Source organism: Protopterus annectens, chromosome 7.part0 (assembly GCF_019279795.1).
Source record: "Protopterus annectens isolate FY-2018-M chromosome 7.part0, PAN1.0, whole genome shotgun sequence".
NCBI lineage: Eukaryota > Metazoa > Chordata > Ceratodontiformes > Protopteridae > Protopterus > Protopterus annectens.
Window position 1 is genome coordinate 95,999,553 of NC_056739.1, and position 25,888 is coordinate 96,025,440.

The 25,888-nt window shown below is 38.2% G+C and overlaps 1 protein-coding gene across 2 annotated transcripts in view; it reads left to right on the forward strand.

Moving 5' to 3' along the window:
• LAD1 (ladinin 1) overlaps positions 1-25,888 on the forward strand; it is a 1,049,893-nt gene that overhangs the window by 750,466 nt on the left and 273,539 nt on the right. For both annotated transcript variants that reach the window (XM_044076520.1, XM_044076519.1), the window contains one exon: positions 8,805-8,845. In XM_044076520.1, the coding sequence (XP_043932455.1) occupies positions 8,805-8,845 (41 nt within the window). The remainder of the gene's footprint in view (positions 1-8,804; positions 8,846-25,888) is intronic.

A 25,888-nucleotide genomic window follows, 5' to 3' on the forward strand; every position in this document is an offset into this window, starting at 1 on the left:
TTTTGTGGAGCCCTTCAAATCTTCATTTATCAATTCTCCTTTTGTTGGATCATTTTTGTTCGGCCCCAAAGTTACAGAAACACTCTCCAGAAGTGAGCAAGATGGAAAAACCTTGTCTGCCACTGGGATTCATTTCTCTACTCCTCAGAGATCCATCTCCAGGAATCAGCAATGTAGTAGAAAGATGTGATCCCACAAGTCCTAAGGGCCTTTCCAGAAATCATGAGGAGACATTTCTTCCCAGGTCAGAGGGGGGGAACTCTAATGGAAGACACCACCCTCGTGGCAGAGGTGGCCTGCAGAATCAGGGCTTCAGAGATACCGTCTCTTACAGGTTTTACAAGCACTCCTGAAGATTCACCTGATTGCTGCACTCTGGAATCAGTTGGGGGTGCTTATCCCTGCTCCCAGAATCCTGGGCATCCATCACAAAAGGTGCTTGAGTGCAGAAGGTCATATCCAGGCGTTATTTCATACCATTTTCCCAAATTCCCCCAACAAAAATGAAAAATGTCCCCAATGTTCTACCAAATCAGAGGGAGGCTGGAGTCTTGGAAATAGAAAAGTTGCTAGAAAAAAAGTCATCAAAAAAGTCCCCCCAGACCAACAATGATCCTTAACTTACTCAAGATTCTTTTTTAGTGCCAAAGAAGACACGGTACTTGAGACATATTCTGGATCTCAGAAGATTCAGCCAGTACTTAAAATACTAACTTCCAGAAGATCACAGTTCAATTAATTTTACCTCTTCTGTGGAAGGACAACTGGATGTGCTCGATTGATCTTTAAGATGCATACTGTCATATTAAAATGAACAGACCATTCAGAAGATATATGCATTTCCAGCTGGGAGTCAGCCATTCCCATTCAGAGCACTGCTCTTTGGTCTCACTACAGCCCCCAGGGTGTTTATAAATGCATGGCAGTGGTAGCAGATCACCTGAGACTGCTGGGAGTCTGAGTGTTTTCATATCTACATGACTGGCTCCTAACCACCCCATCCAGGCATCTATTGATTCATGCAAGGGATTACTTGCTCCATTTATGTGGTCATTTATGCATCACTAAATCACAGCTTACCCAACTCATATCCCGGAGTTTGTAGGTTTTCATCTAAGATAGCTTAGCTTCCTCTGACAAGGGCTCACACTGTCTGATCTAAGGTCATGAAGGTGATCTCCCTTTCTCATCCAACAGGAAGACTAGTCCTCCAAGTGTTAGGGTCAATGGCAACAGCAATAACACTAGTCCCATTAGCCAAGTATTATATGCATGTCCTTCAATGGACTCTTTCAGTACAGTGGTCTACACTTCAACATCCTCTAAGCAACCCAGTCAAGATTTCCAAAGTTTGCATGCAATATCTTTTTTGGTGGCTTCAATCAGAAGAAGTTTCTCAAGGTCATGCCTTCATTCCCTATCAGCCAGTAGCCACAGTCAACATGGACTCCTCCCACACTGGGTAATGGGGCTATTTCTTGGGAAGGACAGGGCAAGGTGCATGGTACCCAAAAGAGGCCAATTTACACATCAATGTCATGGAGATGTGAGCTGTCCTACTAGAATTGCAGGCCTTTCAAGATGTTCTACCTTTGGGGATGATTGTAATACATTCAGACAGCATGTCAGTAGTCTGGTATATCAACAAATGGGGGGAACCAGATCTTACCTGTAGTGTCAAGAGGCAATGAGAGTGTGGCAATGGGTGATCTCTTCCAGTCACTTTCTTTTGGCAACACACATACTGTGTAAAACCAGTGTGCTCGCAGACAGACTAAGCAGGGTGTTTTTGATGCATCATGAGTGGTCACTCAATCAATCAGTGGCAGAAAAGATTTTTTGACAGCCTTGCTGCAATCTTTTTGCTTCTCCCCTCAACAAAAAATGCAGCAGGTTCTTTATCCTGGTCTCTCTACAGGGGGAGTCACAGAAAGATGCTCTAGTCCATGAGTGGCCCTCCAGTCTCCTCTATGCTTATCTTCTGTTATCACTTTTTTGCAGAATGCATCCTGGTTGAAGATAAAAATAATTGCACCCTTTTGGCCTCATTAGGTCTGGTTTTCCTTCCTCTGGCCTCATCTTCTTTATCCTCTATGGACACTGGACCCACATCCAGACTTCCTATCTCACTCGACTGGTATGCAACATCCAGACATTAACAGTCTCAAGTTAACCGCATGGTTTCTCCAGTTCCAGTGATGGCTAACCATCACAGGCTTTCTTTCCCAGTTTGACAGATTCTCTTATCCTCTTAGAAGCCTTCAGCTAGGAAAATGTACAGGAGTAAATGAAAAAGATTTTCAATCGGGGCCCTTCAGAGAGATTTGGATCTTTACTTTGCCCCAGTCTCAGCAGTTCTAGACTTTCTGGTCTTTATTTTTAACATCGAGGTGAGCTACTCTACTATCAAAGTTCAACTTGCAAATTTTCATTCAGGAGAGAATCACTCTTCCCTGGTTTCCTTGAGATTATGCAAGGTCTTCCTTAAAGGTAGCCTTTTACTCAGGCCTCCAGATAAAGATCTTACATCCCCTTGAGATTTGTCTATTATTTTAAAGACTCTTACCCAGTCTTCCTTAGAGCCTTCTGCTAAGATTGACCTTATTTTTTTTTGTCCTAGAAAACAATTTTCTGGTTGATATAACCTCCTCTAGATGAGTATTTGAACTCCAAGCCCTCTAAGCAAGACATCCATACTTGATCTTCCATAAAGATAGGGTCTTATTAAGCACAAATCCATTCTTTCTACACAAGGTAGCTTCTGAATCCAACTTAAATCAGGTAATTAATTTCCTGTGTTCCTCCTTAATTGTTTTCATACAAAGGTGAATATATGCTGAATCTTTTGGATACACAGAGCACAGGATTTCAGAAAATCTGATTAATCATTTGTATCTTTCTCCAAGAATAAACTGGGTAAGGTGGTTTCTAAACTGACTCTAGCCAAATGACTAATTGATCCTTTATCCTTTATTTATAAAGAAACAGGTTGAGCTTTATCTAAGCCCCGCAAAGCACATTCCATGAGATCTATAGCCACCTTCATTGGCCTTCTGGTCAAGAGCTTGCATAGATGATATTTGTGCAGCTGATACTTAGTCCAATGCTCACACATTTATTGCTCATTACAAATTAGACATACTATCTAGAAATAGAGCAGTATTTGGTTCAGCTGTACTCCAGAATATTCTTCCATTAGGAACACCCAATTCCATCTAGCTGGGGACTCTGTCTCATCAGTTGAGGAATAAATGAAAATGACAACATCAGATATAAAAGATATTTACTGACCATAACAATGCATCCGTGCTGTCCATTTTCATTCTTCCTCAACCCCCCACCCTCCTGCCCCCTTCTCTCTGTCTTAGACAAGCCTAAGGGATGTCCTGCCAGGAACGCATCTGTTCCTTGCTTTGAGCATCAGCCTTTCTGTATGCTCTAATCTTGTATCATTTTTATATTATACTGTCAGGTACATGTCACTGTTAGGGCAGCAAACTCAGTCTGAGTTATACCAGGAGAGTGGGGCATTAAGGGTAAAGGGAGGAGCTCGAGAGGTGGATCCGTGAGTCTGGTAAAAGCAGCTAAGTCAGATACAATGTCGGATTTGAGACCGATCAGTTGAGGAAGAATGAAAATGGACAACACAGATGAATTGTTATGCTAAGTCCATAACTTCTGTTTAAACATGTGATTTCCCTAGTCTTTCTGACTTTGGACATGGAAGATTTATTTGCTAAGGGTTTATGTCAATAGGGTTTATGTTAATTCCTTACATTCTGATCTAGTAAAAGAAGAACAACTCTCTCTATTTCTGACACTGATTTGCAGTCAGAAGGACAGGGAATGGACTGCTATAGGACCCCATGAAGAGTTTTTTTTTTAACTATTTAAAAAAAAAAAGAATTGTTTCAATGGGAACGTGATGAAACCTCCAGTATCGCAGTAAAAATATTATGATTTATTACAAATGGATTTTCCTCATCATGCCGCTGTTTCTCCTGTTTTACCAGCATTAGAAGATGTTTTCTCAACAGCATGTCCAACAGTCAACCTCCTTCTCCTAAAATATCTGATAGATCATAAAGGGTATCTCAGACACATAAATACTTAACTTTCTAATTCCAAAAGTGACTGTACAGTGAGGCTATTTGACAATATTTTCTGCTGTCTAAGAGTTTGAATATGAATCCTATTCCTTATGATAAGGTGAGAAAGCTTTTCATATATTTGAGAAAAAGTTTATTCTTCTGCTACTTGCACCTTCAGAATTTTAAACTGCCAGGTTCATGTTAAAGTTTTTGCTGGCTACCATTGAGAATAAGAGGAAGTTAATAGCTAATCTTTCTTCTTTAGATAATATGACTTTTTTGACTAGTTTAATTACTTTTGTTTCTAGGGTAGCCCAACATTTTTCAAGTATGACTCCGCTGATGCAGTATCTAGAACAGCTGCTACTGGTTCCGTATTGAGAAGATTTGCATGGTTAGAGTCACAAAACTTAGCTGAATATGTCAAAGCTGAAATTTTAAACTTTTCCCTTGACAGAGGTATTATTTGGCCCATTTGCTGTTGAGGTCCTGATAAGCTTTAATGAAAGAGGGAAGTTAATTTAGTGAGTTGCCCTGATTTTTCAATTTTCCTTCCAATTCACAACACTTTTATAGGAAACAAAATAAGCAGTCTCAACAAGCTACAGTAGGCAAACAGACTTTCAAAAAGCAATGACAAAGAGGCTCAAAAAAGAAGGCGGAGTCTCCCAGTACCAAGGGCAGTCCAAAAAAGGCATAATGACTAGTTGTACCTCCTAGTTTTCCCCCCTTTAGGTTTGCACTATTGGCATCATACCATCTCAGACAAAAGGGTTCTGAGAATCATTCAGCAAATATGTAGATTGAAATGGGAGTCTCCTCCTCATTTCAGGGGATTCTTCCATATCTGCCAAACCAGACATCTCTGTTTCCTCTAGTCATCCAGAAAATGCTGTCTGGGGAGGGGGGGGGGGCACAGAACCAGCGCACATAGACCAAACAAGGGAAAGGATTTTGTTCAAGAATTTTTTTCTGGTGCTAAAAAACAAAGGAACATGAAGACATTTCCTTTCTCAACCTTTACGTCAAAGTCCCCAAGTTGAAAATACTGTCCCATCATTCCCTGCTACTCCTTATTCCTTCTTATAGTTTTCTGGAAATATTAGATTTAAAAGATGCTTATCATCACAGTCCAGTTCTCAAAGATTTCAGATTTTTTTTTAAAGATTTTCTGTAGCTGTCTCTTATTCAGGTCTCTGAATTATCTTCTGGATTATCTACAGCACCAAGAGTATTTGCAGAGTGTCTGGCACTTGCAACAGCTCACTGCAGGTTGCATGGTATTCACATTTTCCATATTTAGATGGCTGTCTTATATTTGCAGAGTATTGCTTAAAATGTCAGGAATCTCTGACCTGGGTAAAGGATCTCCTCTCCAGGTGAACCTTCAGAAATCTTCTCTCATTCTCTCATTCCTTCTCACAGGACAATGTTTTTGGGATGTTTTCTGGATACATCTCTCGAGAGGACTCTTCTTCCTCAGGACAAAGTAGATCTCTACATAGAACAGCTCCTGATCTTGTCCAGTCAGTCACAGACTTCAGCTAAGGAACAGCTCAAAATTATAGTTTTCAGGGAATTCATGATTCTCCTGATTAATCTGGCCAGAGTTCACATGAGAAAAAATATAAAGGTTCCAAAAATCTGTCAGGTCCTAAAGCCAGCATTCTCTATATTTTCAGATTCATGTGCTAGGATTTGTAAAAAAAAGAGCTACATTGGTAGAAGGTTCAAACACCACTCAGTCCTGGTCTTCCCCTCTACCTTCTAGATCCCATTCAGTCTGTGACCACATATGCCTCCAACTTTGCTTCAGGGGCAGTTTCCATGGAAGTGAAAGTTTTGGGTCTGTGAGACAAACAGGAAAGACCAAAATACACAAATGGCAAAGAAGTGATTGTAATAATAAATGCCCTCAAGACCCTGAATCAAGTTTAGACTCCAAGAGCTCTGTTAGTTATCACAGATACCACAGTGATGTCATGTATAACAAATGGGGGGAGGGGTCAGATTCTACCCCCTTTGAAGATTTGACATGCTAGCCTGGGATGTAGCAACTCAGCATAATCTGACCCTCCAGGCTACTTATATTCTGTCAAAGTAAAACATTATTGTATGCAAGCTGAGCAGGACCAAGACAGACCCTCACAAATGGAGACTGAACCGGGGTAGGGGTGTTTTTCCAAGAATTAAGCCATCTTTTGAAAACGCTAAGATAAAAATGGCTGAAAAATTAATTTTAGAGAAAAAGCTTCTGTCTTTCATAACATTAGAAGGGGATGAGGCAGTAGACATCTTTTGATGAGTCCTGATAAATGCAACCACAATTTTCTCACAAACCATTTCTAAAGGGGAACAAAATGAGAACATTAGAAGGGGAGCAGTAGACATCATCTTTTGATGAGTCCTGATAAATGCAACCACAATTTTCTCACAAACCATTTCTAAAGGGGAACAAAATGAGATGGTATCTGAAACTATCCCTTGAGATCATGAATGGATTTTAGGTTTATAGATTAATGCTAGGCTAGCTGCCCTTGTGGGCCATTTTAAGCCTAGCAAATTACCCTATGTGAGAATCAAACCCTGCATCTTGTGTCTCCAAGGTAAACACTTTAACCATTATGCCATCCTCCTACCCTGTTTACTTGTTAAGGAAGTCAAGCTCAGTGATATGATTAATTTAGCAGGGAATTTGTCAGAAACTACTCTCAGCAGGCCCGTGTTTATGTTTTTTAGCATGAGGACCTGGAGAGAAAGGTATCTGTTTCTTAGTCCTGTGCTTGGATTTCCTCTTCTGATGCTTTCGACAATCAGCAGAAACAGTAATAATTTCTCAATCCAGTTCCAATGCTGAGGTCAACGGACCTGAATATGACATCAAAGTAAATGCACCCAGATGCAAAGCTCCTTTTGGTACCAATTGCTTGTTGGATCTTGCAGAAAGCATTTTCCAGCAAAAAGGATTATACCTTGTTCTTCAATTAATTGGGAATGTTAGGAATAAATGATTGGAATATTTCACATGTAGAAGTATTTCATTAATTTCCTAACACTCAGAATATTTATTCTGTGGGATAAGCATATTGCCACATTTCTGTTTCTTAAATTCACTCTTGAGTTTCATTGAACCATAACTCCTATCAAACTCTGTTCGGTCTGTAACAACCAGCAGAACATCAAAGAGAAGAGACCAGAAATAACAGTACTGTAACGTTTTACACTAAGAACCTACAAAATACTAAACGCAAGGTAGATTTGAGAAAACATCAAAACCAACACCACAGACTATACCCAAGCAGACTTCAATTTTTTTTTTCCTCAGGCATACAGTAATTGCTGGAGGTATGATGGCAGAAAGAGAGGTGATTATGAAGATTTTTTTGGGAATGTAACAAATTTGCAGATTTTAAAAATTCCCTGCAGAATACTTTGTCAGAAATGTTGGTGGAGCAAACGGTTGTTAAGTAAAAAAATAATTCTTTTGATCTGGGATATAGGATCTGAATCTTCTAAGCAAAGTAAGGACTTGTGAAGTTTAATGCTATTGGCTGCCAAAAAAGAAATAGCTAGAAAACAGAAACCAAATCTAAACCTACCATAACCAAAGCATTGGATATAATAAAGGAGATAAAAGAACTGGAGGTGGGATCTTTAGAAAAGGGAAGGAACAGATTAATATAGGAATGAAATGGAATTTGTGGGAATGATGCATGCAAAAAAAATGTACAGGAAGAGGAATGACATTTAAAGGAAGACAGGATTTGAGCAATTTATGTAATATCAGAGTGAATGATAATTATTAAAAAATAAAACATACATGTATAATGCATGAAACTAATGACAAACTGTATAATTGTTTTCCTTTCTATAACTATATGTGTAGCCATGTCATTATTTAAATATTGCAGATTTAATACGTGTTTATTCAAAAAAAAAATTAACACCATGTAAGTCAAAATAATAAATACATTGCAAACATAATCATGTCAGCAAGAAAACTAGTAAAGTTTGTCAAACAGTACTAGAAAATACCAAAGGCATTAAGAGTGGGAGAAGTGATGGAAAGGAACACAAAAAAATGTGTATGATTAAAAATGTTGCCAAAAAAGTTAAAGTACAGGCCAGAACCTAGTATCATAAGTCACTGGGAGAGTAGAGAAACTCATGACAAAAAACACATGGTAGTTCTGTTGCAAAAAATACCTTCTAAGAAATAGACATTCTCATAAGTGTCTGCTTTTTACTGTGGCAAGAGAGATCAGAAGAGGAAGGTTTATTCACAGATCATTTTTGGTAGCTTGGTAAAGTTTTAGATGTTGAGTTACGTTATTCCTGATTGCATCAGCAATTAACTTACCTCCTCTATATCTCTACATATCTAGCTGAAAAGACAGGTGAGAGAACTTCTTATTGCATGACAACACTCTAACAATACATATACAGCAAAACTGTAGCGAGCCAACCCCTAACTGAAAAACAAAGCATGTAAAATAACATCCAAAAGAGATTACATAGAGAATGCCTAGCATAAATTAAGTTAAACTGATAAGAGTTGTGGAAAGATAAGTCAGGGTAGAACTTGCCTGAGATTTATAACCTAATGAATGACAAAAGCTACAATGATACAAGACTTCTTCAATTTGCCTTTTGAATACTGTAAAACAATAACTTTAACCAAGGTGTCCTACATTAAAATCTGTTATCTTTCAGCTCACAAGGAAAGTACCAACAGAAGCCAGCTTAAGGAGAAGGTAAGGTCTCTTTATGTTTTTACACAAACATGTATGCCAAAAATGTACTGTAGGAAGCTTTCATTACTAGAGTACAGTATAAGTGGATATACATTACAGTATAAAGCACTGTGCATCCAGAACTGTACTACAGCACAACTCTTAAACATGAGTTCACAGTCTCATCAAGGGGTAATATCTCAGTAGTGTATCGCACCTATAGCATTAGAAATATTTCCAGAATCTTCTCAACGTATCACTCAACCAGTACCACTGCAAAACCCCTCATTTGTTATTGAAGAAAAATGCACCTTTGTGTGAAAGTTTTACATATTTATTTATTTTTCCTACAACAGAATAGATACAATACAGAATAAATATATGATGCTGTTAAGCTAAGTTTCAAATAAAGATGAACCAAGACATTACCAGAACCTAATCCCATTCATTATATTTGTGATTTCTGATTCAAAATTTAAGAAAAACACATCACTCTAGTAATACGAGTGTCAAAGATAATCAAAATTAACAACCAAACATTCCTTCAAGGAATCACTGGAGCCATGATTTATTTAGTGCTTTCTTTTATTCTAAAGGCTTCTTCAGAATTAACACCTATTAAGAAAACATATATTTGTATCTCAACTTACAGCCTCATGATCACATATAAAGTCAATACCAGTCTGTTCATCCTGTAATTTAACCCTGTACTTTTGTTTACCCCTAATCTAAGTTGCCAACACATTTCCCTTATTTCACGCTAGTTGTTCATACCCCCTTTGAAATAACAACATTTACCCAGTCAAATACAAAAAATAAAAACTTTTTACAATTCATACATGTAGAGTCTTTACACAAAACACACATCTGATATTGTCAGTTTTTCATCTCATCCTCACATATGGGTCACATTGGATCCAACTCAGCTGTTAGCATGCTCGTGGCAACCAAAAAGCTCTTGGATACCTCCCTTTACCCACAGTGCATCTCTTTCCATTACTTCAGATCTCGTTTGCTGCTTTGTGAAGATGTGGTCTGATCAGCTAGCTCTTGGTGTCAGGTCATATAATTAAGAATTTTTTTCTTCTATAATCTCCTTTTTCTCTATATTTTTAGTGTAACTAGTCTTTTCTATCTCTCCCTTATAGTTTATAACACTTTCTTTGCAGTAACCATTTTTAATTAGGTTACTTTTGTTTCATCTTTCACATTCCCTTTCACTTTCCTGCCAGTAACCACTTTTACCTTCAAATGTATATCTTAAACTACTATTGTTAGTAGCTCTCTCCTTCCTTTTGCTTCTATTTTTATGAAAAAAAAAACACTTTTCTCTCTTTTTCACTGTTTTTCTCTAAGTATGTGTTTGTCCATGTGAGTGGATTCTCTGCCTGTTCCTTTCCTTGCATTATGGCAGAGAAACAAGACAAACATGCTGGTTACAAGAAATCCACAAAGTGAGGGCACAAGATTCCTGTAAGCGACTTGCACTCATTGTGTGTATATTGCCTTGGCCTCCTATACTTGCAAGAGGATTGTGCGATCTGCCACTTCTTTAATTATCAAGCTTTAGTGGAAAGAAAAAATAAGTTCATCTTAAGGAACATGTTGCCTTCGGCTTTTGGGGAGGCTAGTTCTGGAAGTAACGACAAATCTGGTTCATCCACAAAGACAAAATTGGCTCGTTCAAGCTTGGTTTCATCTATTTCCTCTAAGTCCTCCAAGAAAGTTAAAAAGAAACTCTCTTCTGCATCAACAGATACTTCAGAGCCAAAAGTGAAAAGGCTGAAATCTCCCAAGTCTGGGGACTCTGTAATCCAATCAGAGCCTTCGACACCAATCTCTACCCCACTGGATTCAACTTCTTCAGCTCCAATCCTATCTAGTAGGATAGATCAGACCTGTTGATGTCGAATCTGACAACTAGTCCATTTAAGCCTATCTTGACTCTACCAAGGACATGTTAATCTCCGACCTATGAACCAGTTATCAAGACCAATGTCCCCATCTGCCTCTTCTTCCCATTCGGCCAGGAGCCTTACTGAAAAAGGTGTAGAACGGATGGTGCAGAAAATTTTATGGGTGCCGGGTGTCACTAGGTCCTGCTCAACCTTGACCCTTATGGTGCCAGGTCTATCTAAACCTTCCACTCCCTCTCTTCCTCCTCCTCCAACTTCAGGGCAAGCTTCGGAGCTGTCAGATCTGATACACCTGGTGCCTTTCAGCACTGATCCAAAGATGTCCTCATCCTTGGATCAGACTTTCGCTCGAAGCTCATCAACTTTTTTGGAGAGGGAGAATTCCCAGAGCCATAGTGAACCTCGTGAACCTTGAGTGTACTAGACTCCCAGGTCTTCAAAGTTGGTACACCTTAGGGCTTTGGCGAAGGTGAGTTAAACTCGGCTTCAACCCCCTGGCAAGCTGTCTTCTGGACTGGAGGGGACCCCAACCTGAAAGCATGGCTTGTCAGAGCCAGAGTCGTGGTCCATTCAGGAATAGTCAGCTTTTGGGGGTTTGGAGAGGGCTAAAGCTGCCACTGCATCTAAAAAGTCACCTGCCCCCTTGGATCCACTATCCCAGCAGGATACTCTGCATTCCGCTTCATACCATTATGTTCCACAGGGACAGCTTGACCTCAGGCACAAGGATGCCCATCTAGGTACCACTGACTCTTGTGATACCTCCCCAGACTACCCCACTGAGGAGGTCCCTAGAAAGAGACTTTGCAAGACGAAGCATTTGGATTGTACAGAGGAGTCAGCCTTGGAATACACTTACCTCGATGAGGGATAAGGATCCCCATGGTCATCCCTGAGGACATTTCCTTTGGGGAGATTATGGAGATTCTGAAACAGAGGAGTGGCTGTTAGTCCAGCAGTCCTTCACCTGAGGAGTTGGTGTACCTGGCTGCCTTTGGCTCTCACCCATCTATCTCCTGGGTGACTCCGCTCACTGATGCGCTCATAGGTTTGATCTCATGGCAGTTATGGGAGACCCCGGATTCCATCAAGCCTGTTCCCTGGAGACCAAATAAAATTATAACTGCTCCCTCTGACAACGCCTTCTGGACAAAAGGGATTGCAGCAGATGCCATGGTCATGGCAGCAGTGACCAAGAAGGAGTTTTCTGAGGATGATAGATAGATGTAGGAAGCATGTGCTCTCTTCAGTGGCCTTTGCCTTGCCATTGCTGAATTATTTCACATTTCACCAGGTAACAAAGGAAACTGATCAAGGAGCTTTCAGATAAACTTGAAGGATCAGTACCCTTGAGGGAGCTAAAGAGAAAGTAGCTTCCCAGTTAGCCACCCTATTCAGTAGCCAACTCTTCCATGAGTCTTATCATGCTGAAAGAACAAGCAGAGTGGCAGGTTTCTGGCATCTCTATGAAGAGGCATGCCTGGATGCACCTTTGCAATTTGGCAGAGCATTTTAAGTCTTTGTTCATCAGTGTTCCATTTGACAGCATGTCTCTTTTTGGTCTCAAAGTCAAACATATGATATCCAGGTGTGAGAAGGAAGGTAAAACTCTTTCTGCCATGGGCTTACATTTTTAGGCAACTCAGAGACCTTATTCCAAGAGTCAGACAGGCAGCGGAAAAATGTGTTCAATAAGTCTCAAGGATCCTACCAAGACACATGTAGAAAGCTTTCCTCTACAGGCAGAGGGAGAAACAATAATGGAAGACATCATCCCCGCAGCAGAGGAGGTCCGCAGAATCAAGGTTCTCAAAGTCTTTCTTTGGGAAGCCCTTTTGGTGCTCCTGAGAGGAGGTCCAATTGTCCACCTCTGGATGCAATATGGGGTTGATTATCCCTGCACTGGAGAGCCTGGCAAATGCTAACTTCAAATATGTGGGTGAAGAGGATAATATGCAGGGGTTACCAAATTCCTTTTTCTCAACAATCCCTACCAAAATATTCCAGACGTTCCACCCAGTCAAAGGGAGAAGGCATTCATTCACATTCAAAAACTGCTGGAAAAAAGAGTCATCCAAGAGGTCCCCCAACATCAGACAGGGCTCAGAACTTACTCATGATTCTTTTTGGTTCAAAAGAAAACAGGGGACTGGAGACCAATGATGGATCTCAGCAGATTGAATAAGTTGGTTCAGCGTTGCAAGTTCCAAATGGTCATGGTGCAGTCCATACTTCCTTTTCTTGAACAGGACGATTGGATGTGATCTGTAAATCTTCAGGATACGTACTACCATATAAAAATTTAAAATGCTCCAGGGGATATCTACACTCTCATCTGGGAGCTAATCATTACCAGTTCAGAGCACTGCCCTTTAGTCTCACTACTGCCCCCAGAGTGTTCACTAAATGCATGGCAGTGGTTGCAGCTCACCTGAGACAACAAGGATTTTGGGTATTTCCTTATTTAGACGACTGGCTAATATTCGCCCCGACCAGGCATCTACTTATCTGCGCAAGAGACTCTGTTCTTCAAGTTTGTTCTGAGCTAGACATAACCATAAATTACAAAAAATCTCATCCAGAACCCACTCAAACACTAGAGTTCATAGGGGCACTACTAGACACCAGTTAGATGATTGCGAAAATTCCTCCTTTCAGAGTGTTAACAATCAGGTGACAAACTTCAAGGTTAATCAGAAACAAAAAAGTAGCTGCCCACCATGTTCTACAGGTGTTAGGATCTATGGCCACAGCAATTGTGTTGGTTCCATTCGCCAGCTTTCACATACAAATCCTGAATAAGCAAAAAATGGGACGGAAATCCATCCAAGCTATTGGAAGAAGGCTGTGAATGAAACCGGACTTGAACAGGATGTAAAAAAACAACGAATTTAATATACCAAAATGCTCGACTCCTTATAAAATGATATAAAATCACATAATAAACATGGTAAGCGCTTTCATCTGCTACATGCAGACTTCATCAGACCAGATGACGCCATCAAAACTACTGTTTTTAAATACTTTTTGGCGCCAAATTTCAAACTTCCAAAGTGTATTTAACCCTTGCATTTACAGATAAGAAAGCTCCTCATGCGTTTTAAAGAGCCAGTACATCAAATATAAAACCTATGTCACACATCATACTATAACAATATCATACAAATTTTGTATAAATACATTCTATGTATAATATAATGACTAACTTCATCCCTATCGATTATATAATAATAATATACAGCAACACATCAATACCTACACCTACACTTTAATACGTGCTATGTAACCATTGTCACTCCTATATATGAACACCTACTATAATAAATAACTAAATAACACATTATAAAAATCATAAAAATGTAAATAGTTGTGGGAGATATATATATATATATATATATATATATATATATATATATATATATATATATATATATATATATAGCGGAGAAATGTGTGTACACACCTCATCACTGGCTTATTTCAATTCCAAAACCGGTTTTATAGAAATAAAATCGTCTAGGCCTGACTCTCTAGTGGCCTCTGTAGAAATTTGCCATACACTCTCCCTTTTGCTTAAAAGTGCTTTAAAATTCCAGCCTTGTAGGGAGCTATGTACCTGATCAATAACAGCAAATTTAAAAGTATGTGAGCTACCATATTTATTAATGCGCCTATATAATGTGTTTTTTACATCTTTAGTTTTTATCCTATATATATGATCATATATCCATTTCTTTAACTGTCTTTCGGTTTTTCCTATGTAAAAAGCAGGACATAAAGAACACTTTGTAAATATACTATAACTACGGTTACAATTCCCCTTCTTAAATTTTACATAGGTTCTATTCAAGTCTCCTAATCTACATCCTGCGTTCTCGTTAATAAATCCACACTGGTTACACGCCCTGCATTTCATGGTATATTTTCCTGTCATATCCATATGATTAATTTTTTATGTTTTTTCAAGGTTTTTTTTTATATTCGAACCCATTTTATATACAAATTTCATTCTGTCTCCTACCCTCATCTTTATATCATCATCTACTAATAAAATGTTCCATACTTTACTTATGATTTGTTCAATATCTTTCACATGTGGGGTATACGTCAAGACACAAACTCTGTTCAACTTTATTTCTTCCATTTTTCCATTTTGTTTACAAATGAAATTATTTGTGTCAATACCTAGAATGGGTTTGTATCTATTGCCCCATTCACTCAACACATAAGTTGATATATCCTGAAGAATAGACTGAGGATACCCCCGATTTAGGAACATAGCTACAATGTTGTCCATTTCTTTTTGCAGAATGTCCATCGTAGATGACATTCTAGCTACACGAATACACTGGCCTTTAAAGATGTTTCTTAACATATGCCTAGGATGACAACTATTGAACTCTGAATATGCATTGAAAACCCATTTCGGAATGGCTAATATATGTATCCAGGTAAGCAATACCCCTTTTATCAGTAGTATATGTGAATTTCAAAAATTCACTTGTATGGTTTATATATGCTATAAAATCCTGAATACCTTCTTCTGGGCCATTCCATAAGACAAAAATATTGTCCAAAAATCTCGTATAATAAACGATATATTTATAATAGTCACTGCTAAAGACAAACTGATTTTCCCATTCTAACATAACCATGTTAGCAAAAATGGGGGCACAAGAAGCGCCCATAGCTACACCTCTCATTTGTCTATAATATTCTCCCTCATAATATATAAAATTGTTGTCCAGCACTAATTCCATCATATCCGTAATCAAATTAATCATGTCCCAACTGAAAGTTGAGTATTTCCTCAGGCTTGAACAAAAATCTTCTAATCCCTGCTGTTTGGGAATACACGAGAACAAATCCTTTACATCAATAGTAATGAATATCAGTTTGTTATTCCAGATATTAGGTGTAAGTTGAGCCAAGAACATCCATGAATCCTTGATGAGATGGGGCAATTTATTATATATCGGCTTGACCCATCTGTCAATAACTACCCCAATATTAAATGTTTTAGATCTACTTCCTGATATTATCGGTCGGAATGGAGGTTTTCTTATATCTTTGTGTATTTTGGGAATGCCTACAATCGTAGCCATAACTGGATGTTCTACCTTAATAAAATTGTACAATTCATCACTAATTCTGTTATCAATAACATACTCCTCAATTGCCAAGTCAATTTTTCGATATTTTATATTAATTTCATTAATTGAGATAAATTCCTAATTACCTGATTCCATCAGTATGGCTTGTATCTCATTAATGTAGTCTATACTGTTGTATAACACTATTCCCCCTCCTTTGTCCGGCTTCATAACTCAGACATCTGAATTCATTACTAAATCATTTAAACATGTTCTTTCCTCTACTGTTAAATTGTCCATTATTATATGATTTTTAACCTTTTTATTGTATTTATATACTTCGTGACAAATTGCTTCCTAAAAACTTGTCACTTTCTTGTGTGCAGTGGGAATAAACACACTTTTTTTCTTAAGGGGCTTATTCTCTATAATAGTGCTACAATCTGTCTTGTTTCCAAACATCATAGTTAAATTCATTTTATGACAAAATAATTTGATGTCCGTGATCACATCCACTACATTAAACTTAGAACAAGGGATAAATTTCATACCCTTCTTAAAAAGTGAAAAATGTTCCTCTTTGATATCAACATTAGTATAATTAAATACTTTTAAATCATTAAATTCATTAACTATGTTCATCGATTCACTTATTACATCAGGAGTACGTATACTTATATCATTAGTTGTGGTGTTTTGTACACAACTTGGTCTCAGGACATTATGATTGTCTCTAATATCTACCAATTGTTCTCTCGTTCCACCCACCGATATCTCCCCCTCGTTGATGGTGGAAAATATCGCCCCCCTTGAAAATTCAATCTCCTCTCCTTATACATCCCATCATTGTATTCAGGATGTACCCTCTCATTCTTAAAACTGTCCTGTCTCCATTTATAGGCTCTATTCTGACCATACTGTTCCATATCCCATTGAATTTTGTAACACTTCCTTTCATAAATTTTCTCAGCCTTACTCTCAGCCAATTTATATTGCTTAAAATACAGATCTTTCCATTGAGGAAATAATATATCATTTACAATTTCCGTATTCAATGTTTCAATTTCATTAACTATATGAATAAGTTTCTCATCATTCTTTTTGATTAACAAGTTCATATAACTAAACCCAAAACTGTTAAACAAAGTGTTAAATTCATTCTGTGTATCATTGTTCATACTCAAACCCATGGGTATTTTGAAAAATCTGAGGCCCATGGGTACTATTCCCAAAGAAATACATTTTAATAAGTAAGCATTATCCACTTTAATACTTTTTGCTGTCAACAGAAGTTTACCCAAATGGTAAATCATGTCCTTTAATGTTCCATTGTTCTTAGATGTTTTGTTGTTATTGTAAATTAACTTCTTTTTTTGCTGTCCAGTAGTAGTGAATTCATATTCATGAGTTAAAAAATTGTCAATATTATAACTTTTATGACTGTCACTGGGTAAATCAATGTTCCTGCCCTTAGGGCTGGATGTAATATTTACAGTACCTTTTGGATCAAATCCCTTGGGTTTAGTAATAGTGGCGTATGTTTTTCCTGGCAACGGACGCTTCGGGTGAGAGCCTAATCGCTCTCCATCCTCAACATCACGAAACAAAGAAAATTCAAAAGTATATTCGTTGTCAATGGAGTTATTCCCAAGACACACAGACAACTGTTTACTAGTAGATAAAACTGGAGAGACCTGCTTGTGGTTGCACGGGTCCCTCTGTGCATTGGGAATGTCAATCTGCGTGGATACGTTACTAGCTGGTAACCTTGTATTCTTTGGATCAGCGGACCTATTCAGGACATTGTTACTGTTAGACTGTGTACGTCCAACAGCAGCTGTTAATCGAGCCACTTCCTCGCGTAACAAATTCAATTCAGCCTGTAATGATTGGACATCTTCCTTATTCAATGAAGTCTCCGTCATTTCTCCTTTGCCTTCCATAGCTAAAGACTACTAATTCACCAAAACGCTGAATGCAACACCTGAATAAGCGAAAAATGGGACGGAAAACCGTCCAAGTTACTGGAAGAAGACTGTGAATGAAACTGGACTCGAACAGGATGTAAAAAGCAACGAATTTAATATACCAAAATGCTCAACTCCTTATAAAATTATATAAAATCACATAATAAACATGGTAAGCGCTTTCATCTGCTACATGCAGACTTCATCAGACCAGATGACACCATCAAAACTACTGTTTTTAAATACTTTTTGGTGCCAAATTTCAAATTTCCAAAGTGTATTTAACCCTTGCATCTACAGATAAAAATGCTCCTCATGTGTTTTAAAGAGCCAATACATCAAATATAAAACCTATGTCACACAACATGATACTATAACAATATCATACAAAATTTTTTGTATAAATACATGACAAACTTCATCCCTATCAATTATATAATAATAATATACAGCAACACATCAATACCTACACCTACACTTTAATACGTGCTATGTAACCATTGCCACTCCTATATATGAACACCTACTATAATAAAAAACTAAATAACATATTAAAAAGTCATAAAAATGTAAATAGTTGTGGGAGATATATATAGCAGAGAAATGTGTGTACACACCTCATCACTGGCTTATTTCAATTCCAAAAATGGTTTTATAGAAATAAAATTGTTTATGCCTGACTCTCTAGTGGCCTCTGTAGAAATTTGCCATACACTCTCCCTTTTGCATAAAAGTGCTTTAAAATTCCCACCTTGTAGGGAGCTATGTACCTGATCAATAACAGCAAATTTAAAAGTATGTGAGCTACCAAATTTATTAATGTGCCTATATAATGTGTTTTTTACATCTTTAGTTTTTATCCTATATATATGATCATATATCCGTTTCTTTAACTGTCTTTCGGTTTTTCCTATGTAAAAAGCAGGACATAAAGAAAACCTTGTAAATATACTATATAACTTCTGTTACAATTCCCCTTCTTAAATTTTACATAGGTTCTATTCGAGTCTCCTAGTCTACATCCTGCGTTCTCGTTAATAAATCCACACTGGTTACACGCCCCGCATTTCGTGGTATATAGGTTTTATATTTGATGTATTGGCTCTTTAAAACGCATGAGGAGCATTTTTATCTGTAGATACAAGGGTTAAATACACTTTGGAAGTTTGAAATTTGGCGCCAAAAAGTATTTAAAAACAGTAGTTTTGATGGTGTCATCTGGTCTAATGAAGTCTGCATGTAGCAGATGAAAGCGCTTACCATGTTTATTATGTGATTTTATATAATTTTATAAGGAGTCGAGCATTTTGGTATATTAAATTCATTGTTTTTTACATCCTGTTTGAGTCCGGTTTCATTCACAGCCTTCTTCCAATAGCTTGGATGGATTTCCGTCCCATTTTTCACTTATTCAGGATTTGCATTCAGCGTTTTGGTGAATTAGTAGTCTTTAGCTATGGAAGGCAAAGGAGAAATGACGGAGACTTCATTGAATAAGGATGATATCCAATCATTACGGGCTAAATTAAATTTGCTACGCGAGGAAGTGGCTCGATTAACAGCTGCTGGCGTACACAATCTAACAGTAACAATGTCCTGAATAGGTCCGCTAATCCAGAGAATACAAGGTTACCAGCTAGTAACGTATCCACGCAGATTGACATTCCCAATGCACAGAGGGACCCGTGCAACCACAAGCAGGTCTCTCCAGTTTTATCTACTAGTAAACAGTTGTCTGCATGTCTTGGGAATAACTCCATTGACAACGAATATACTTTTGAATTTTCTTTGTTTCGTGATGTTGAGAATGGAGAGCGATTAGGCGCTCACCTGAAGCACCCGTTGCCAAGGAAAACATACGCCACTATTACTAAACCCAAGGGATTTGATCCAAAAGGTACTGTAAATATTACATCCAGCCCTAAGGGCAGGAACATTGATTTACCCAGTGACAGTCGTAAAAGTTATAATATTGACAATTTTTTAACTCATGAATATGAATTCACTACTATTGGACAGCATAAAAAGAAGTTAATTTACAATAACAACAAAACATCTAAGAACAATGGAACATTATAGGACATGATTTACCATTTGATTAAACTTCTGTTGACAGCAAAAAGTATTAAAGTGGATAATGCTTACTTATTAAAATGTATTTCTTTGGGAATAGTACCCATGGGCTTGAGATTTTTCAAAATGCCCATGGGTTTGAGTATGAACAATGATACTCAGAATGAATTTAACACTTTGTTTAACAGTTTTGGGTTTAGTTATATGAACTTGTTAATCAAAAAGAATGATGAGAAACGTGTTCATATAGTTAATGAAATTGAAAAATTGAATACGGAAATTGTAAATTATATATTATTTCCTCAATGGAAAGATCTGTATTTGAAGCAATATAAATTGGCTGAGAGTAAGGCTGAGAAAATTTATGAAAGGAAGTGTTACAAAATTCAACAGGATATGGAACAATATGATCAGAATAGAGCATATAAATGGGGACAGGACAGTTTTAAGAATGAGAGGGTACATCCTGACTACAATGATGGGATGTATAAGGAGAGGAGATCGAATTTTCAAGGAGGGCGATATTTTCCACCATCAACGAGGGGGAGATATCAGTGGGCGGAGCGAGAGAACAATTGGTAGATATTAGAGACAATCATAATGTCCTGAGACCAAGTTGTGTACAAAACACCACAAGAAATGATACAAGTATACGTACTCCTGATGTAATAAGTGAATCGATGAACATAGTTAATGAATTTAATGATTTAAAAGTATTTAATTATACTAATATTGATATCAAAGAGGAAAATTTTTCACTTTTTAAGAAGGGTATGAAATTTATCCCTTGTGCTAAGTTTAATGTAGTGGATGTGATCACGGACATCAAATTATTTTGTCGTAAAATGAATTTAGCTATGATGTTTGGAAACAAGACAGATTGTAACACTATTATAGAGAATAAGCTCCTTAAGAAAAAAAGTGTGTTTATTCCTACTGCACACAAGAAAGTGACAAGTTTTGAGGAAGCAGTTTGTCACGAAGTATATAAATACAATAAAAATGTTAAAAATCATATAATAATGGATAATTTAACAGTAGAGGAAAGAACATGTTTAAATGATTTACTAATGAATTCGGATGTCCGAATTATAAAGCCGGACAAGGAGGGGGAATAGTGTTATACAACAATATAGACTACATTAATGAGATACAAGCCATACTGATGAAATCAGGTAATTATGAATTTATCTCAATTAATGAAATTAATATAAAATATCGAAAAATTGACTTGGCAATTGAGGAGTACGTTATTGATAACAGAATTAGTGATGAATTGTACAATTTTATTAAGGTAGAACATCCAGTTATGGCTACGATTGTAGGCATTCCTAAAATACACAAAGATATAAGAAAACCTTCGTTCCGACCAATAATATCAGGAAGTAGATCTAAAACATTTAATATTGGGGTAGTTATTGACAGATGGGTCAAGCCGATATATAATAAATTACCCCATTTCATCAAGGATTCATGGATGTTCTTGGCTCAACTTACACCTAATATCTGGAATAACAAACTGATATTCATTATTATTGATGTAATTGATTTGTTCTCGTGTATTCCCAAACAGCAGGGATTAGAATATTTTTGTTCAAGCCTGAGGAAATACTCAGATTTGAGTTGGGACAACATTAATTTGATTACGGATATGATGGAATTAGTGCTGGACAACAATTTTATATATTATGAGGGAGAATATTATAGACAAACGAGAGGTGTAGCTATGGGTGCTACTTGTGCCCCCATTTTTGCTAACATGGTTATGTTAGAATGGGAAAATCAGTTTGTCTTCAGCAGTGACTATTATAAATATATTGTTTATTATACGAGATTTTTGACAATATTTTTGTCTTATGGAATGGCCCAGAAGAAGGTATTCAGGATTTTATAGCATATATAAACCATACAAGTGAATTTTTGAAATTCACATATACTATTGATAAAAGGGGTATTGCTTACCTGGATACATATATTAGCCATTCTGAAATGGATTTTCAATCGGAAATATATAGGAAAATCATATATTCCAATGCATATTTAGAGTTCAATAGTTGTCATCCTAGGCATATGTTAAGAAACATCTTTAAAGGCCAATGTATTCGTGTAGCTAGAATGTCATCTAAGATGGACATTCTGCAAAAAGAAATGGACAACATTGTAGCTATGTTCCTAAATCGGGGGTATCCTCAGTCTGTTCTTCAGGATATATCAACTTATGTGTTGAGTGAATGGGGCAATAGATACAAACCCATTCTAGTTCTGATGGTGTCATCTGGTCTGATGAAGTCTGCATGTAGCAGATGAAAGCGCTTACCATGTTCATTTTGTGATTTTATATAATTTTATAAGGAGTCGTGCATTTTGGTATATTAAATTTGTTGTTTTTTACATCCTGTTCGAGTCCGGTTTCATTCACAGCCTTCTTCCAATAGCTTGGATGGATTTCCGTCCCATTTGTCGCTTATTCAGGTGTTACATGCAAATCCTGCAATGACTTCTGTCTGATTACTGGTCAATAATTTACCAACCGATGTCTCACCAAATTCTCAGAACTGACATATACAAAAAGAATCTTTCATGGTGGATTCATTCAGAACAGGTGACATAAGGTCTTGTTCCCTCTCAACCGCAGGCTGTGGTGACCACGGGTGCTTCCCAGATAGGGTTGAGGGCATTATCTGAGGAAGACCGTCCAAGGAACCTGGTGCACAGACAAGGCCAAGCTCCGTCTAAACATCCTGGAGATGAGGGTAGTGCTTCTAGTGTTGCATGCATTTCAGACTGCTCTTCTTCTGAGGATGGTAGTGATCCAGTCAGACAACATGTCAGTGGCAAGGTACATAAACAAGCAATTAAAAACCAGATCATACCCACTGTGTCAAGAAGTACTCAGTGTGTGGCAAAGGGTGATCTCATCCAACCATTTTCTTGTAGCAGTGCACATTCCGGGAAAGTCCAGTGTCAGAGAGGACAAGTTGAGCAGAGCCATTCTCACACCTCTTGAGTGGTCCCTCAACCAGAATGTAGCAGAGAACATTTTCAGCGCATTGGGCCAGCCTTGCTGTGACCTCTTTGCCTCTCCCCTAAACAGCAAATGCAGCAGCTACTTTGCTCTAATTCCCTCACTGGGGCAGTCCCTCAGGGATGCTCTAGTACATGACTGGCCTCCCGACTACTGTATGCCTTTCCCCCCATTCCACTGATTCCAAAATTCCTTCAGAAAGCCAACAGACTGAAGAGAGCAGTAATCCTCATTGCCCCATATTGGCCTCGACAAATCTGGTCTCCTTTCCTCTGGCCTCATTTACAGAAGGAGCCCTGGATTCTGGAGCCCTTTCTAGATCTACTGTCACACCTGACAGGAATGCTTCATCCCAACCTTCACAATCTGAAGCTGACAGCTTGGTTTCTCCAGTTCCACTGATTGCCAGAGAACCTATGCTCTCCTCCCCAGTCCTTCATATTCTTGATGTCCTCCCATAAATCATACACTCAAAAATTATATAGGAGTAAATAGAAGAGGTTTGTAATTTGGGCTCAAAAACATAATATGGATCGTATCACGGCTCCCATTCACTCTATTCTAGAATTTTTAGCCCATCTTTTCAATAACGGAGCTGCAGCTTCTAATATTAAAGCCCAGTTAGCAGCCATTTCAAATTTTCACATTGGGATAGACCTCTCTCTTTTCCCACAAACTTTGCAAAGCCTTCTTAAAAGGGACCATGTTGTTAAGACATCCCCACAAGGATCCTTCTCCCCCTTGGGATCTTAATTTGATTCTATGTCTAGTTGTTCAACCACCCTTTGAACCTGCAGCAACTTGTGATATTAAGTTCCTATCCTGGAAAGCTATCTTTTTGGTGGCTATTACATCTGTGAGATGGATATCAGAAATTCAAGCACTATCTTTCCAGCCCCCGTATTTCATCATCATCATCTTTTGGCTTTTCCCGTTAGGGGTCGCCACAGTGGATCATCTCTTTCCATTTCTTCCTATTCTCTGCATCTTGCTCTATCACACCATCCGCCTGCATGTCCTCTCTCACCACATCCATAAACCTTATCTTAGGCCTTCCTCTTTTCCTCTTACCTGGCAGCTCCATCCTTAGCATCTTTTTCCCAATATACCCATCATCCCTCCTCAGCACATGTCCAAACCAACACAATCTCGTCTCTCTTGCTTTGTCTCTAAACGGTCCAACATGAGCTGACCCACTAATATACTGATTCCTAATCCTATCCATCCTAGTCACACCGAGTGCAAATCTTAACATCTTTTAACTCTGCCACATCCAGCTCTGACTCCTGCCTTTTTGTCAGTGCCACTGTCTCCAATCCATATAACATAGCTGGTCTCACTGCTGTCTTGTAGACCTTCCCTTTCACTCTTACTGGTACCCGTCTGTCACAAATCACTCCTGACACTCTTCTCCACCCATTCCACCCTGCCTGTACTCTCTTCTTCACCTCTCTTCCACAATCACCATTACTCTGAACTGTTGATCCCAAGTACTTAATTCCTCTACCCTTCCTCTCATTTACACACATATATTCTGTCTTAGCCCTGCTGACCTTCATTCCTCTGCTCTCTAGAGCATATCTCCACCTCTCCAGAGTCTCCGCAACCTGATCCCTACTCTCACTACAGATCACAATGTCATCTGCAAACATCATAGTCCACGGGGCCTCCTGTTTGATCTCATCTGTCAACCTGTCCATCACCACTGCAAATAAGAAAGGACTCAGAGCTAATCCTTGATGTAATCCCACCTCCACCTTAAATGGATCTGTCACTCCCACTGCAGTCCTCACCAGTGTCACACTACCCTCGTACATATCCTGTACCACTCTTACATACTTCTCTGCCACTCCCAACTTCCTCATACAATACCACAACTCCAGCCCCCATATTTGGTTTTTCATAAAGACAGAGTCTCTTTGCATACCAACACCTCTTTTTTGCCCAAAGTTGTTTCACAAAAAATATTAATCAGACAATACATTTACCTGCATTTTTTGCTAATTTTAGTAAGAAGGATAATATGTACTATATTTGCTGGATGCTTACAGACAGTTATGCTTCTATTTACATAGAACAAAAGAGTTTTGGCAAGCAAACCAATTGTTTATTGCATTTGCAGGCCCTAAGAAAGGCCAACGAGTTTCCAAAGTTACTTTATCAAAATGGCTTTCTAGATGCATTTCCTTCATTTACACCTCAAAAGGCATGAAACCTCACAAATCAATTAAAGCTCACTCTACCAAGGAGATGGCCACATCTGCCATCTTCCAGACAAATGTTTCCTTGGATGATATTTGTGCAGCAGCCACATGGGCAACCCATCATACCTTTATCAGTCATTACAAGTTAGATTTGGTCTCCAGGGGAAGGGCCTCCTTTGGTGTGACGGTTCTGAGGATCATTCTCCTGTGAGTACACCTGGGGTAAAGATAGCTGAGGACTCAGTCCCATATGCGAGGATGAGATGAAAAATTGATAATATTTGATAATGAAGTTATGTACTCCAAAAAAATGAGTAAAAGCACCCAAAAAGAAAAAAACTATGTGATCCACAAGAAGGGCACCACAGAAGGAGGACAAGCTCTCCAATGCTGTGTTGTTGCTGTGCTTATTTGGGACTAATAAATCATGTTTGGTGTAGCTCGGACAGCTTGTCATCCTTCTATAGTGCCTTTCTTGTGGATTTTACAAAGTTATGTACTCACCATAACATTATATCTGTATTGTTGATTTTTCATTTCTCCTCACATCCCTTCCCTCCAACTCCCTTCCTTCGGGTTCTTGGTTGAACGGGAAGAGATTCTCAAAGATTAGGTTGTTTTCCTTATACTCCAGAAAAGGTCTCTTTTAAGATCCTTTTGGGTGTTAAACACTAAAATCCCCTTTTCTGTGGTTATAATTATAGCACACAATATCTGAGGTAATGGGGAGAGATGCATTGTGGGTAAGGGGAGGTATCCAAGAGCTTTTTGGTTGTCATAAGCTTG